At 48.5% G+C, this 14,016-nt stretch overlaps 1 protein-coding gene across 1 annotated transcript in view; it reads right to left on the minus strand.

Moving 5' to 3' along the window:
* The window catches only part of xpc (xeroderma pigmentosum, complementation group C), a 65,866-nt gene that overhangs the window by 15,646 nt on the left and 36,204 nt on the right, over positions 1–14,016 (minus strand). Inside the window, exons 7-12 of the mRNA XM_059943899.1 lie at positions 9,861–10,018; positions 6,586–6,706; positions 5,476–5,565; positions 3,671–4,489; positions 699–859; positions 21–102 (exon numbers count right to left, since the gene is read on the minus strand). Of these exons, the coding sequence (XP_059799882.1) occupies positions 21–102; positions 699–859; positions 3,671–4,489; positions 5,476–5,565; positions 6,586–6,706; positions 9,861–10,018 (1,431 nt within the window). The remainder of the gene's footprint in view (positions 1–20; positions 103–698; positions 860–3,670; positions 4,490–5,475; positions 5,566–6,585; positions 6,707–9,860; positions 10,019–14,016) is intronic.

Below are 14,016 nucleotides of genomic sequence, written 5' to 3' on the forward strand. Positions count from 1 at the left end.
GGGCGGGGCAAAGTTCGCACCTTACACGGCACCTCTCCGTCTCTCACCACACGGGCCTCCTTCAGCCAGGTGTCCTTGGAGTGAAGCACGTGGACGCAGTCCCTGAAAGAGCAGGTCAGGACAGTCAGGAGACGCACAGGGCACTGACCGCTCCGTCGGCGGACAAACCGGGGGCCAGAAGAGACAGACACGCGGAAATGGGTCCGGAGTGGAGGGTGGCCAAACTGGCACTCTGTGCGGTGAGAAGGGAGGAGGCAGGTGGGGGGAGAAGGGGAGAGGGGGATAGAAGGTGGGGAAAGGAGGACTGGGGAGAAGTGAGGGGATCTGAAGAGAGATGAAGAAGGGGGGAGAATGGTGAAGTGGGGAGGAGGAGTGTGCAGAGGTGGGGGAGAAGGGGTGGAGGGTTATGGGTTGGAAGCAGGGAGTGACGAGGAATAAGGAAGGAGAGGGAAGTGGAAATGAGAGGGAAGAAAGAGGAGTTGATGCGGACCGGAGACGGAGTGTGGGGTGGTGAGTGTGTCTGTGGGAGAACAGTGTGTGTTGCAGTGTACTGGGGTGCTCTCTCTCCCTCTCTCGACAGCGTCAGGCGGGAAGCAGCCCTGGTCCAGGAACTGTGGGTCTCAGGCCTCCCACCACCCAGTCTCGCGGCCGAGTATGCCCGGCCACCCGGAGTGCCGGGCTTGCCTCGAGGTCCTCACCGGGAGTAGACAGCTTCCTTCTTGCAGTAGCCCAGGATGGAGGCAGTGGGTGGGTAGAGCGTTTCGTACTTCAGCAGGTGTCTCTGCAGCACGTACAGTGGGTGGTTCTTGTACTCTGCGATGGAGGTGGGCAAGGGCTGTTCCAGCAACTTCACACGCAGCTATGTCAAACCAGGAAAAACACTCGGTAAGGTCCCGCAGCAGAGAATGAGATCCAATCCACCCTGAACCCTGAGGGCAACAGCAGGCAGAGATAACGGGGTCCCTTCCACAATACCCAGATATAAACTTCAACAGATTCAAACCCGGCAGCACAGAAACAGCTCTTCGGGTGTGTTGAACAGTCGTAGCTGAGATTAGAACCGATTTCTGTTGAAAATGTCCTGACAGACACAACAGATTCTGCAAATGCTGGAAATCCAGAGTAACTCACACAAAATGGTGGAAAAACTCTCCTCTCCATAAAGTGACCTACTGAGTTCCTCCAGTGTTTTGTGTTGACCTTGGTTGCCCCACATTCTGATACAGCAATTCGGATATAAGTAGCTGCAGAGGGCAGTGGGCTCATCCCTCAAGTGAACACAAGCGATTCTGCAGAAGCAGCCAATCCAGAGTAACACACACGTGGGTATAATTTTAAGGTGAATGGAGGAAAATGTAGACCATAAGACTATCAGACATAGGAGCCAAATTGGGCCATTTGGCCCATCGAGTCTGCTCTACCATTCGATCATGACTGATCCTATTTTCCCCTCCTCAGCCCTACTCTCCAGCCTCCTCCTCAGCCCTACTCTCCAGCCTCCTCCTCGTAACCTTTGATGCCATGTCCAATCAAGAACCTATCAATCTCAGCCTTAAATAGGCCCAGTGACCACAGCTGCCTGTGGTAACAAATTTCACAAATTCACCACCCTCTGGCTATAGAAAATTCTCCACATCTGTTTTAAATGGACACCCCTCTATCTTGAGGCTGTGCCATCTTGTCCTAGACTTCCCCACCATGGGAAACATCCTCTCCATATCTACTCTGTCCAGGCCTTTCAACATTCGAAGGGTTTCAATGAGATACCCCCGCACCCTTCTAAATTCCAATGGGTACAGGCCCAGAGTGCTTTGGGAGATTTTTCCAGATATGATAATCCTTTCATTCCCGTTATCATTCTTGAGAATTTCCTCTGGACCCTCTCCAATGCCAGCACATCTTTTCTAAGATGAGGAGCCCAAACTGTTCACAATACTCAAGGTGAGGCCTCACCAGTGCCTTATAAAGCCTCAGTGTCACATCTCTGCTCTTGTATTCAAGACTTCCTGAAATGAATGCTAACATGGCATTTGCCTTCCTCACCACAGACTCAACCTGCAAGTTAACCTTCAGGGTGTTCTGCACAAGGACTCACAAATCCCTTTGCATCTCAGATTCCTGAACTTTCTCCCTGTTTAGAAAATAGTCTCCACATTTATTTCTTCTACCAAAGTGCATGACCATGCATTTTCCAACATCGTATTTCATTTGGCACTTCCTTGACCATTCTCCTAATCTGTCTAAGTCCGTCTGCATCCTACCTGTTTTTTCAACACTACCTGCCCCTCCACCAATCTTCACATCATCTGCAAACTTGGCAACAAAGCCATCTGTTCCATAATCTAAATCACTGATATACAGCATAAAAAGAAGCTGTCCCAACACCAACCCCTGTAGAACACCACTAGTCAATGGCAGCCAACCAGCAAAGGATCCTTTTATTCTCACTCACTACCTCCTTCCAATCAGCCAATGCTCTAACCATGTTAATAACTTTACTGTAATACCATGGGCTCGTAACTTGGTGAGCAGCCTCGTGTGTGTCACCTTGTCAAAGGCCTTCCGAAAGTCCAAATATACAACATCCACTGCATTCCCTTTATCTCCTGTGTAATCTCCTCAAAGAATTTCAACAGGTTCATCAGGTAAGATTTTCCCTGAAGGAAACCATGCTGACTCTGTCCTACCTTGTCTTGTGTCACCAAGTACTTCATAACTTCATCCTTAACAACTGACTCCAACATCTTACCAGCTACTGAGGTCAGGCTAACTGGTCTATAATTTCCTTTCTGCTGCCTTCCTCTTTTCTTAGAGTGGAGTGACATTTGCAATTTTCCAGTCCTCTGGCACCAAGACAGATGTCCAATGATTTTTGAAAGATCATTGCTAAGACGTCTAAAATCTGTACCGCTAAATTTTTCAGAACCCTAGGGTGCAGTTCCTCTGTCCGGGTGACTTGTGCACCCTCAAGTCTTTCAGCTTTTTGAGCACCTTCTCCCTTGTAACAGTAATTGCACTCACTTCTCTTTCCTCACACCCTTCAACATCTGACACACTGCTAGTGTCTTCCACAGTGAAGACTGATGCAAAAGTATAGGGAGCATGTCAGAGGTAGTTTTTTTTTATATAACACAGAGAACGTGCTTCCAGGAGTGGTGGTGGGGGCAGAAACATTAGGGACATTTAAGAAACTCTTATGCACATGGGTGATAGCAAAATGGAGAGTTATGGGTTATGAACAAGGGAATGTGGTTTCCATATGTCAGCACAACATTGTGGGCTGAAGGGCCCATACAATGCCGTGCCATTCAATGTCTAAAACATTTCTGTTAGCATGGAGCAGAGGGGCCAAAGGGCCTGTTTAACGGCTAAAACATCTTGGTTAGCATGGAGCAGAGGGGCCAAAGGGCCTGTTTAATGGCTAAAACATCTCAGTTAGCATGGAGCAGAGGGGCCAAAGGGCCTGTTTAACGGCTAAAACATCTCAGTGAGCATGGAGCAGAGGGGCCAAAGGGCCTGTTTCCTTGCTGTGTGACCCTGATTCTTTCAGCTGCTTTTGGAATCGACACTCTGGTCCCTGGTGGTGAGGCCCAAGCTCCAGTGGCGACCCTGGATCTCACCAGACCCAACGCTAGCAGAAACTTACGAGCGTCTCCAAATCCGCACCTACCTCCTGGTCTTCCTCTGCTTCTCGCTCAGAGCGGGTGCTCCTGTACGACAACAGAGTCTCCTCCCACCATGCAGGGTCAACCCTCCGCTTCCTGGTGGTGGTCATCCAGGCCGGGTCGTACCTCTGGGTAACGTCTCTCACACTGTCCTCGTTGTCAAAGCTGACTATGTAGCAGAGAGGTTTGGTGGCGTGCCTCGCGCACAACGCTGGGTGGTCCACAGAATTGCGCACACAGTCCACGGCCACCCACTTCCGCTCGACATCGGCATAAACCTCAATCCACCGATCTGACGATTTCACCTGTCCGGCACTGCTCCTACAACCTGAGGATCTCCTCTTCGACGCAGCATTCCCCGAGTCCTTCTCTTCACCAGCCTCCGCACTCCTCCCACGCACCCGGCCCTTTCCCCTCTTGTCCCCAGGCACGCTGGCCCTGTCTCCACCCGAGGAACTGCTGGAGTGGGCAGAGCCATCAGCAAGTTCGAAATCTGAATCACTGCCGTCATCCTGGTCTGTGTCGGGTTCCCTATACGAGACCTTCGAAGCCACACGCCTCCGCCGCTTGTTCTTCAGCTTCAGCTTCCCCGAGTGTTTGTCATCCTCAAATCCAGACTCAGCGGACGCCTCAGGACAGCTGACCTCCTTCTTCCTCTTCCGAGTGACCCCAGCCTCCCTCTTCACCCGGATCTCCGCATTGTCCTCTGGTTTGACGTCTGCTTTTCTCTGGGCCTCTTTTCCGGTTGTTGTTCCGGGTTTAGTGTCGGTCTCCACTTCGGAAGCTTCCTGGGAATCGCCTTTGGACTTCTCCCCTTTCCGATTCTTCAGGAGAAGAGAAGAACAGGAATTAGAAACACAAAGGATTCTGCAGATGCTGGAAATCCAAAGCAACACACACAGAATATGAGGGGGCATAACTTTAAGATGATTGGAGAAAAATATAGGTGAGGATGTCAGAGGTTAAACATAAGGATATGAAATCTTTAGAGAGGGTGCAGAGGATGCTGCCTGGATTAGAGAGCATGTCTTTGGAGGATAGGCTGAGGGAACTAGGGCTTTTCTGTTTGGAGTGAGGAGGATAAGAGGTGACTTGATAGAGGTGTGCAAAAGGATGAAAGGCAAAGGTCGAGTGGACAGCCAGAGACTTTCCCCCAGGGTGGAAATAGCTCATGTGAGAGAGAATTTCAAGGCAGAGGTTCCTAACCTTTTTCATGCCATGCACCAATACCATTAAGCAAGGGACCCCAGGCCTGGGAACCCCTGTTTTAAGGTGATTGGAGGAAAGTATGGTGGGGGGGGGGGGGGGCTGCTGTCAGAGGTAATTTTTCACCACACTGTGGTGCCAGGGGTGGTGGTTGGGGCAGATACATTAGGGACATTTAAGAGATAGACATGTGCATAATAAAAAAAATGGAGGGTTATGTGGGAGGGAAGAGTTGATTGACCTTAGAGTAGGTTAAAAGTGGGCCAAAGGGTCAGGTCAGGCATGGAGTGGAATGAAAAGTCGATGAATTTGGCCGAGACTTTTCATCAGGGGTTAGACTCGAGGAATCAGCCACACAAAGGGTTATTTTTTAATATTTAGAGATACAGCACAGTAATGGCCTCTCCTGGCCCAACGAGACTGCACTGCCCTTGTGACCAATTAATCTACTAACCCGCACCTCTGAACAGTGGGAGGAAACCCAGAGTCCGGAAAGGCGGAGGCGGGAATTGAACCTGCGTCACCAGCGCAGTAATAGATTACGCTAACCACTACACTACCCTGCCGTCACAAGCTTGGCAATAGTGACTGACACATTGCTTACCGCTTTTGCACTGTGCTTGAACGGAATAGGCTGAAGAGAAATGACAAGCCGCGATGACAGAGGCAATGCTCGGAGCACGATGAGGAACAGCTGTAGATACAAAAGGCAGACAGTGAGGGTCACGCAAAGCGCAGGCATACCGAGAAAAAACCCTCACACGGTAACAACCCAACCTCAAGTACGGTCAATAGATCTGGAGGGAGCAGAGAGAGAGGGAGAGGTGTCAGGGTGAGGGAAGTGCTCAGACAGACAATGAGCATTAGGAGAGAGAAGGTCATAATAGAGTGGGGGAACAGAATAGGAGCAGACGAGACGGCGGAATGGAGGGAAGGAAGAGGGGGGAGACAGGGAGATGAAGTCACACTTGGAGTATTGTGAACAGTTTTGGGCCCCTAATCTAGAAAGGATATGCTGGCATTGGAGAGAATCCAGAGAAGGTTCATGAGAATGTTTCTGATAATGAAAGGGTTAATGTACAAGGATGCCATTGGGTCTGTATTTACTGCAGTTTAGAGGAATGATGGAGAATTCACTGAAACCTATCAAATGTTGAAAGGCCCAGATAGAGTGGATGTGGAGAGGATGTTTCCTATAGTGGGGGAGTCTAGGACCAGAGGACACAGATAGTGGATGTGGAGAGGATGTTTCCTATAGTGGGGGAGACTAGGACCAGAGGGCACAGCCTCAGAATAGAGGGACATCCCTTTAGAACAGAGATGAGGAGGAATGAATCAGTGGAATTCATTGCCCCAGACGGCTGTAGAGGAAAAGTCACTGGGTATAGTTAAAGTGGAGGCTGAGGGTGATGATAAATCAGCTGTGATGGAATGGTGGAATAGACTAGATGGGCCAAATGGCCTAACTTTACTCCTGTATCTTATGGTCATGGAACAAAGAGCAAAAGGAGTGGGAGAGGTCAGAAAACGACTGCGGAGATCAGGGCAATGAGTCACAGCAAGACAAATGCAAAACCGAGGGAACTCAGAACAGAAAATGTTGGAAATACTCAGTGGGTCAGGCAGCGTGTGTAGGAACAGTAGCAGGCCACAGAGTACTTCTAGCACACTTGGTCTTGAGGTGTATGGTTGGGTGTTTCACCATGAAACATACGTGAACCAATTCCTCCTCGCTGCCCGCGGAACGGCGGGAGAGTCCGCGCTGCAGAGCCCCGGACAGCTTCCCCGAGTCCCTCTGCCCGACCGAGAGGTCCATCTCAAAGGCCGACACAAACCTGGAAAGGGAAAGTTCACAAAAGTCTTCACTTCCTCTGGAGCCTGAAGAAATCCTCGATGACGCTCAACCAAATTTTATTGACGCACCACAGAAAGCATCTGATCCGGATGCATCACAGCTCAGTACGGCAACTGCTCCGCCCGGGACCGCAGGAAAAACTGTGGAGAGCGGTAGATATGCTAAGGAAACCAGCCTCCCCTCCATGGAGTCTGATTACGCTGGCTGCATTACTGAGGCAGGCAGAAATGTAGACAAAGACTCCACTCACTCCAAACATTCTCTCTTCTCTCTCCCTCAGGCAGAAGGTACATATGAAAGCACATATAACCAGGCTCAAGGACAGCTTCTGCCCCACTGTTATAGGGCCCGCAAACAGCTCTCTAGTACATTAAATAGGAGTCTTGACCTCATAATCTACTTTGTTATGACCTTGCTCCTTTACTGTCTACCCGCACTGCACTCTCTCTGTGATTGTAACACTTTATTCTGCATTTTGTTATTGCTTTACCTTGTTCTGCCTCAATACTCTGTCTAATGATCTGATCTGTATGGACAGTGTGCAAGACCAGCTTTTCATTGTCTCTCAGTACATGTGACAATCATAAATCAATTTACCAGTCTCAGCTACCAATTCACACACAACCTCTTCCCCTCTTTCCCTTGACCAGATTTGGTCCATATATCTCACAGAAACAAAGTTTTTGAAAGACTTCAGAAGGCACAACAAGGCAAATTCATGGCTGATGTTAAGACAGTAAGATATAGGAGCAGAAGTAGGCCATTTGGCCCATCGAGTCTGCTCCGCCATTCAATCATGGGCTGATCCAATTCTTCCAGTCATCCCCACTCCCCTGCTTTCACCCCATACCCTTTGATGTGCTGGCTAATCAAGAGCCTATATATCTCTGCCTTAACTGCACTCAATGACTTGGCCTCCACAGCCATTCGTGGCAACAAATTCCACAGATTTACCACTCACTGACTAAAGTAATTTCTCTGCATCTCTGTTCTAAATGGACGTCTTTCAATCCTGAAGTCATGCCCTCTTGTCCTTGACTCCCCTACCATGGGAAATAACTTTGCCATATCTAATCTGTTCAGGCCTTTTAACATTCGGAATGTTTCTATGAAATTACCCCTCATTCTCCTGAATTACAGGGAATACAGCCCAAGAGCTGCCAGACATTCTTCAAACGATAACACCTTCATCCCTGGAGTCATTCTCGTGAATTTCTCTGAACCCCCTCTAATGTCAGTATATCCTTTCTAAAATAAGGAGAACAAAACTGCACACAATACTTAAGTGTTGTCTCATGAGCGCCTTATAGAGCCTCAACATCACATCCCTGCTCTTATATTCTATACCTCTAGAAATGAATGCCAACATTGCATTCGCCTTCTTCACCACTGACTCAACCTGGAGGTTAACCTTTAGGGTATCCTGCACAAGGATTCCCAAGTCCCTTTCCATCTCTGCATTTTGAATTCTCTCCCCATCTAAATGATAGTCTGCCCGTTTATTTCTTCCATCAAAGTGCATGACCATACACTTTCCAACATTCAATTTCATTTGCCACTTCTTTGTCCATTCCCCTAAACTATCTAAGTCTCTCTGCAGCTTGCCTGTTTCCTCAACACGACCCTCTCCTCCATCTATCTTTCTATCATTGGCAAATTTAGCCACAAATCCATTAATCCATGGTCCAAACCATTGACATACACTGTAAAAAGCAGTGGTCCCAACACTGACCCCTGTTGAACTCCACTGGTAACTGGCAGCCAGCCAGAATAGGATCCCTTCATTCCCACTCTCTGCTTTCTACCGATCAACCCATGCTCCACCCATGCTAGTAACTTCCTGTAATTCCATGGGGTCTTATCTTGCTAAGCAGCCTCATGTGTAGCACCTTGTCAAGGCCTTCAGAAAATCCAAGTACACCACATCCACTGTATCTCCTTTGTCTACCCTGCTTGTAATTTCCTCAAAGAATTGCGGTAGATTAGTCAGACAGGATTCTCCTTTCAGGAGACCATGCTGGCTTTGGCCTATCTTGTCACGTGCCTCCGTAATCTCATCCCTAACAATCGATTCCAACAACTTTCCAATCACTGATGTCAGGCTAACAGGTCTATAGTTTCCTTTCTGCTGCCTCCCACCCTTCTTAAATAGCAGAGTAACATTTGCATTTTTCCAGTCAGCTGGTACAATGCCAGAATTTATCTGTTGCATAACCAGATTCAGATTTATCTATCCTGTGTACATCAAAACATACAGTGAAATGTACCATTTGCATCAAGAACCAAAACGCACATGGGTATGTCATGGTACTGTAGCAATTAGCACGATGCTAGAACAACTTGGTGGAGTTCAAAGTTCAATTCTGATGTCATCCTCCTCATGAGTGTGTGGGTTTCCTCCCACAGTCCAGTGATGTGCAGGTTTGTAGGTTATTTGGCCATTGGAAATAGCCTAGGGTTAAATCGGGATTGCTGGGACGTGTGGTTTCAAAGGCCAGGAGGGCCTTTTTCGCACCGTAGCTCGATAAATAAATGGCAATGCCTCACAACGGATTGTTACTGTTAAGTGTACTAATACATTGAAGAGACTGTCCTGCGTACTGTCCACACAGAGCCGACCATTACACAGCGCACTGAGGTGCAACAAGGGAAAACAATAACAGTGCAGAATTGAGTGCGAGAGTCACAGAGAAAGTGCAACGTGGGTAAATAAGGTCATAGTGAATGGATTGGGAGGCCAGGATTCCATCTTGTCTCACCAGGGAACCATTCGATAGTCTTATATCAGTGATATAGAAGCTGTCCCCAAGTCTAGTGGGACGCGCTTTCAGGCTTTTGTATCTTGTGCCCTGGTGGGAGAGGGGAGAAGGCAGAAAGGCCCAGGTGGGAGGGGTCTCTGATGATGTTGGCTGCTTTACCGAGGCAGCAGAGTCGATGGAGGGGAGGCTGGTTTCTGTGACACACTGAGCTGTGTCCACAACTCTCTGCAGTTTCTTGACAGATGTAATGGAAAACATACCTGTAGCTGTATCACAGGCACACGGTATCACAGAAGCGGCATTCACAAGAGAAACATATAATGCAAAAAGGAACACCAGTGCAAATCGCCATTTTGCTGTCCTGAGGTCACTTACCACTTCAGCAGCCTGGAGATGTACAGGAGGTCCACACACCCAGCCGACAGCCCGGCCAGCTCGGCGGGCAGCAAGGACAATGCCATGGCCCGCAGCTCGGGCTCACTGCACGTCCTGTTCCGGAATATTCCATTGGCCAATAGGCAGAGGAGATGTGTCTGCAGGGGAACAAAATAAAGACTGGAAGTAATAGAAGGCAGAGTGGGTGATTTGGACAATGTTACCACATGGCCACGCGCAGTACCTTTCCCCCAATCAAAACAGCAGGTCACACGGCTCCACCGCTAAATACGGCCATGGCTGATTACCACATTCCTATGTACATGATACCGAAACCCAGCCCTCCTGGTTCTCAGTACACTCGGCAATGGTGCCTCCACACACACTCTGGCCAGCAGGTCCTCTGTCTGAAGGCATCTCAGCCCCAGATACTCATTCCTCATTTCAAGACTGACCCCTGGATCTCAAGACTCAGCCAGGAAAAAACATCATCTCCACAGCTACCCTGTCGGAAGATGGCCTCTCATTCTTCAGAACTCAATAGGTCGCAGGTCCAGTCTGGAGCAACAAACAAGACGATCGAGAGGACAGCCAAGACTTTTTCCCAGGGTGGAAATGGGTATTGTGAGGGGGCATCATTTAAAGGTGATTGGAAGAAAGTACAGGTAGAGGGATGGTAGAGGTACAGTTTGACACACAGAGTGATGGGTGTGTGGAATGCCAGGACTGGTGGCAGAGGCAGATACATTAGGGCAGGAGTTCACAACCTTTTTTATGTCATAGACCCCCTACTATTGATCAAAGGGTCTGTGGACACCAGGGTGTGAACCCCCTGCATTAGGAACATAGAGGAAACTTTTAGATAGGCACCAGTGGTCTACCCCTACTCTTCGTGATTTTTATAAATGATCTGGATGACGAAATGCAGGGATAGGTTAGTAAATTTGCTGATGATTAGTAAATTTGCTGTCATTTGAATTGGGAGCAAGTTACAGCTTGTGATTCAGCTGGGATCTCAGAGAATTCGACCGTGTAGGTAGGATTTAAGCCTACCTGGTCAATACCTGTGGAGGAGGGGGAACTGCGCAGGCGCGAGTGACGTCAGCGTCGAGCGCGCACTTTAAAAGGCAGGACTTCTATTCAGAGCGGGCAGCGGAGTCCGTGGAAGCAGAGTCCTGGGCTTTGGCTAAGTGGGCTTCGGCGTAAGGGGACTTCGGCAAGCCTGTGTGATTGCTCGCTGAGGGGAAGAAGGTAAGGTCGCTCGGTGCTTTTTAGACTTATTCTATCAATCCAGTTCAGGTATGGGGGAGACAGTCAGAGCAGTGGTGTGCTCCGTATGCAGTATGTGGGAAGTCAGGGTCAACACAGTTGTCCCTGATGACCACACCTGTAAGAGGTGCGTCCAGCTGCAGCTCCTATCAGACCGAGTTAGGGAGCTGGAGCTGGATGAACTACGGATCATTCGGGAGGTGGAGGCAGAGATAGATAGGAGTTATCAGGAGGCAGTCACACCAAAAAACCAAGAAGTAGGCAGATGGGTGACGGTCCAGAGAGGCAGGGGGAGCAGGCAGAGAGAGCAGAGCACCCCTGTGGCCATTCCCATTAACAATAAGTATACCGTACTGGATACTGTTGATGGGGATGACCTACCAGGAATGAGTTGTAGTGGTCCTGCCTCTGGCACAGAGGTTGAACCCTCAACTAGAAAGGAGAGGAGGGAAGAGAAGAGAGCGATAGTTTTAGGGGACTCTATAGTTAGGGGGGCAGATAGGAGATTTTATGGGGCAGATCGGGAGTCTCGGATGGTATGTTGCCTCCCTGGTGCCAGGGTCCGGGACATCTCAGATCGGGTGCAGGCTATTCTTGAGAGTGAGGGCATGAACCCAGATGTAGTGGTCCATGTAGGGACCAATGATGTAGGTAAGGTGAGTGAGGGGGTCCTGCTTAGAGAGTTCAGGGAGTTAGGAGTGAAGCTGAAAGGCAGGACCTCCAGGGTGACAATCTCGGGATTGCTACCTGTGCCACGTGCGAGTGAGGCGAAGAATAGAATGATTATGCACATTAATACGAGGCTGAGAGCATGGTGCAGGAAGGAAGGGTTCAGGTTTTTGGATAATTGGTCTTTGTTCCAGGGACATTGGGATCTGTTTCGAAGGGATGGTCTACATCTGAACCGGAGGGGTACTAACATTCTTGCAGGAGTATTTGCCAGTGCTGCTCGGGGGGGTTTAAACTAGATGTGCAGGGGGCAGGGATCCAGATCCAGACATGGGGTTAAATGTGTACAAGGTTTGGGTGATCTTGAGAAGGTCATCAAAATTCAGGGTGCAATTTGCCCGATGGAAGTTCAAGGAGCTGGGTTAGGTACAGTAGACAGTGTTTTAAGCAAAGAGAGGAGGAATGGGCTAAGAATTCTATACTTGAATGCACGTAGTGTCAGAAATAAGACAGATGAGCTTGAAGCTCAGATGAAAATGGGGAACTACGATATTGTTGGGATAACGGAGACATGGCTGCAAGGGGATCAGGCCTGGGAATTGAGTGTACCAGGGTATACGTGCTATCGTAGAGACAGAAATATGGGAAGAGGGGGTGGGGTGGCCCTGTTGGTGAGGAATGAGATTCAGTCCTTAGCAAGAGGTGACTTGGGAACAGGGGAAGTAGAGTCTGTGTGGATTGAGCTGAGGAACAGTAAGGGTAAAAAGGCCCTAATGGGTGTTGTGTACAGGCCCCCAAACAGTAGCGTGGATATTGGGTACAAGTTGATTAGGGAGTTAACATTGGCATGTGCTAAAGGTAATGCAGTCGTTATGGGAGATTTCAACATGCAGGTGGACTGGGAGAATCAGGTAGGTGCTGGACCCCAGGATAGGGAGTTTGTGGAGTGTCTAAGGGATGTATTTTTGGAACTTGTGCTTGAGCCAACCAGGAACGAGGCTATTTTGGACTTGGTGATGTGTAATGCACAGGAATTGATAAGTGATCTTGAAGCAAAGGAGCCATTAGGAAGTAGTGATCATAACATGATAAGTTTTTATCTACAATTTGAGAGGGATAGGGGCAGATCAGAGGTGTCAGTGTTGCAATTAAATAAAGAAGACTACGGAGCCATGAGGGAAGAGCTGGCCAAAGTTAAATGGGTGGATGCCCTGGCAGGAAAGACAGTGGATCAGCAGTGGCAGATATTCTTGGGCATAATACAAAAGATGCAAATGCAGTTCATTCCAATGAGAAGGAAGGATTCAAAGAGGGGGAAGGGGCCACAGTGGTTGACAAAGGAAGTCAGAGATTGTATAGCATTAAAGAAAAAGAAGTATGACAGGGCTAAGATGAGTGGGAATACAGATGATTGGGAAAGTTTTAAGGAACAGCAGATCTTAACTAAAAAAGCAATACGGAGAGAAAAAATCAGGTATGAGCTCAGCCTAGCCAGGAATATAAAAGGGGATAGCAAAAGCTTTTTTAGCTATGTGAAGAGAAAGAAGATAGTTAAGAACAATGTTGGCCCCTTGAAGAATGAATTGGGAGAAATTGTTATGGGAAACAGGGAAATGGCAACAGAATTTAATGCATACTTTAGATCTGTCTTCACCAGGGAGGACACAAGCAATCTCCCAGATGTATGGATGGGCCAGGGTCATAAGATATCAGAGGAATTGAGACAGATTGACATTAGGAAAGAAACTGTGATGAGTAGACTGGTAGGACTGAAGGCTAATAAATCCCCGGGTCCAGATGGTCTGCATCCGAGGGTTCTAAAAGAGGTGGCTCAGGAAATTGCGGATGCATTGGTAATCATTTTCCAATGTTCCTTAGATTCAGGATCAGTTCCTGAAGATTGGAGAGTGGCTAATGTTGTCCCACTTTTCAAGAAGGGAGGGAAGGAGAAAACGGAGAACTATCGCCCTGTTAGCCTAACGTCAGTCGTGGGGAAGATGCTCGAGTCCATTATTAAGGACGAAATAGTGGCACATCTAGATGGCAGAAATAGGATTAGGCCGAGCCAGCATGGATTTACCAAGGGCAAATCATGCTTGACTAATCTGTTGGAGTTTTTTGAGGGTGTAACAAGGATGTTAGACGAGGGTAAGCCAGTAGATGTTGTGTACCTAGATTTTCAGAAGGCATTCAATAAGGTTCCACATAGGAGATTGGT

The sequence above is a fragment of the Hypanus sabinus genome, chromosome 19 (assembly GCF_030144855.1).
Source record: "Hypanus sabinus isolate sHypSab1 chromosome 19, sHypSab1.hap1, whole genome shotgun sequence".
NCBI classification, from domain to species: domain Eukaryota; kingdom Metazoa; phylum Chordata; class Chondrichthyes; order Myliobatiformes; family Dasyatidae; genus Hypanus; species Hypanus sabinus.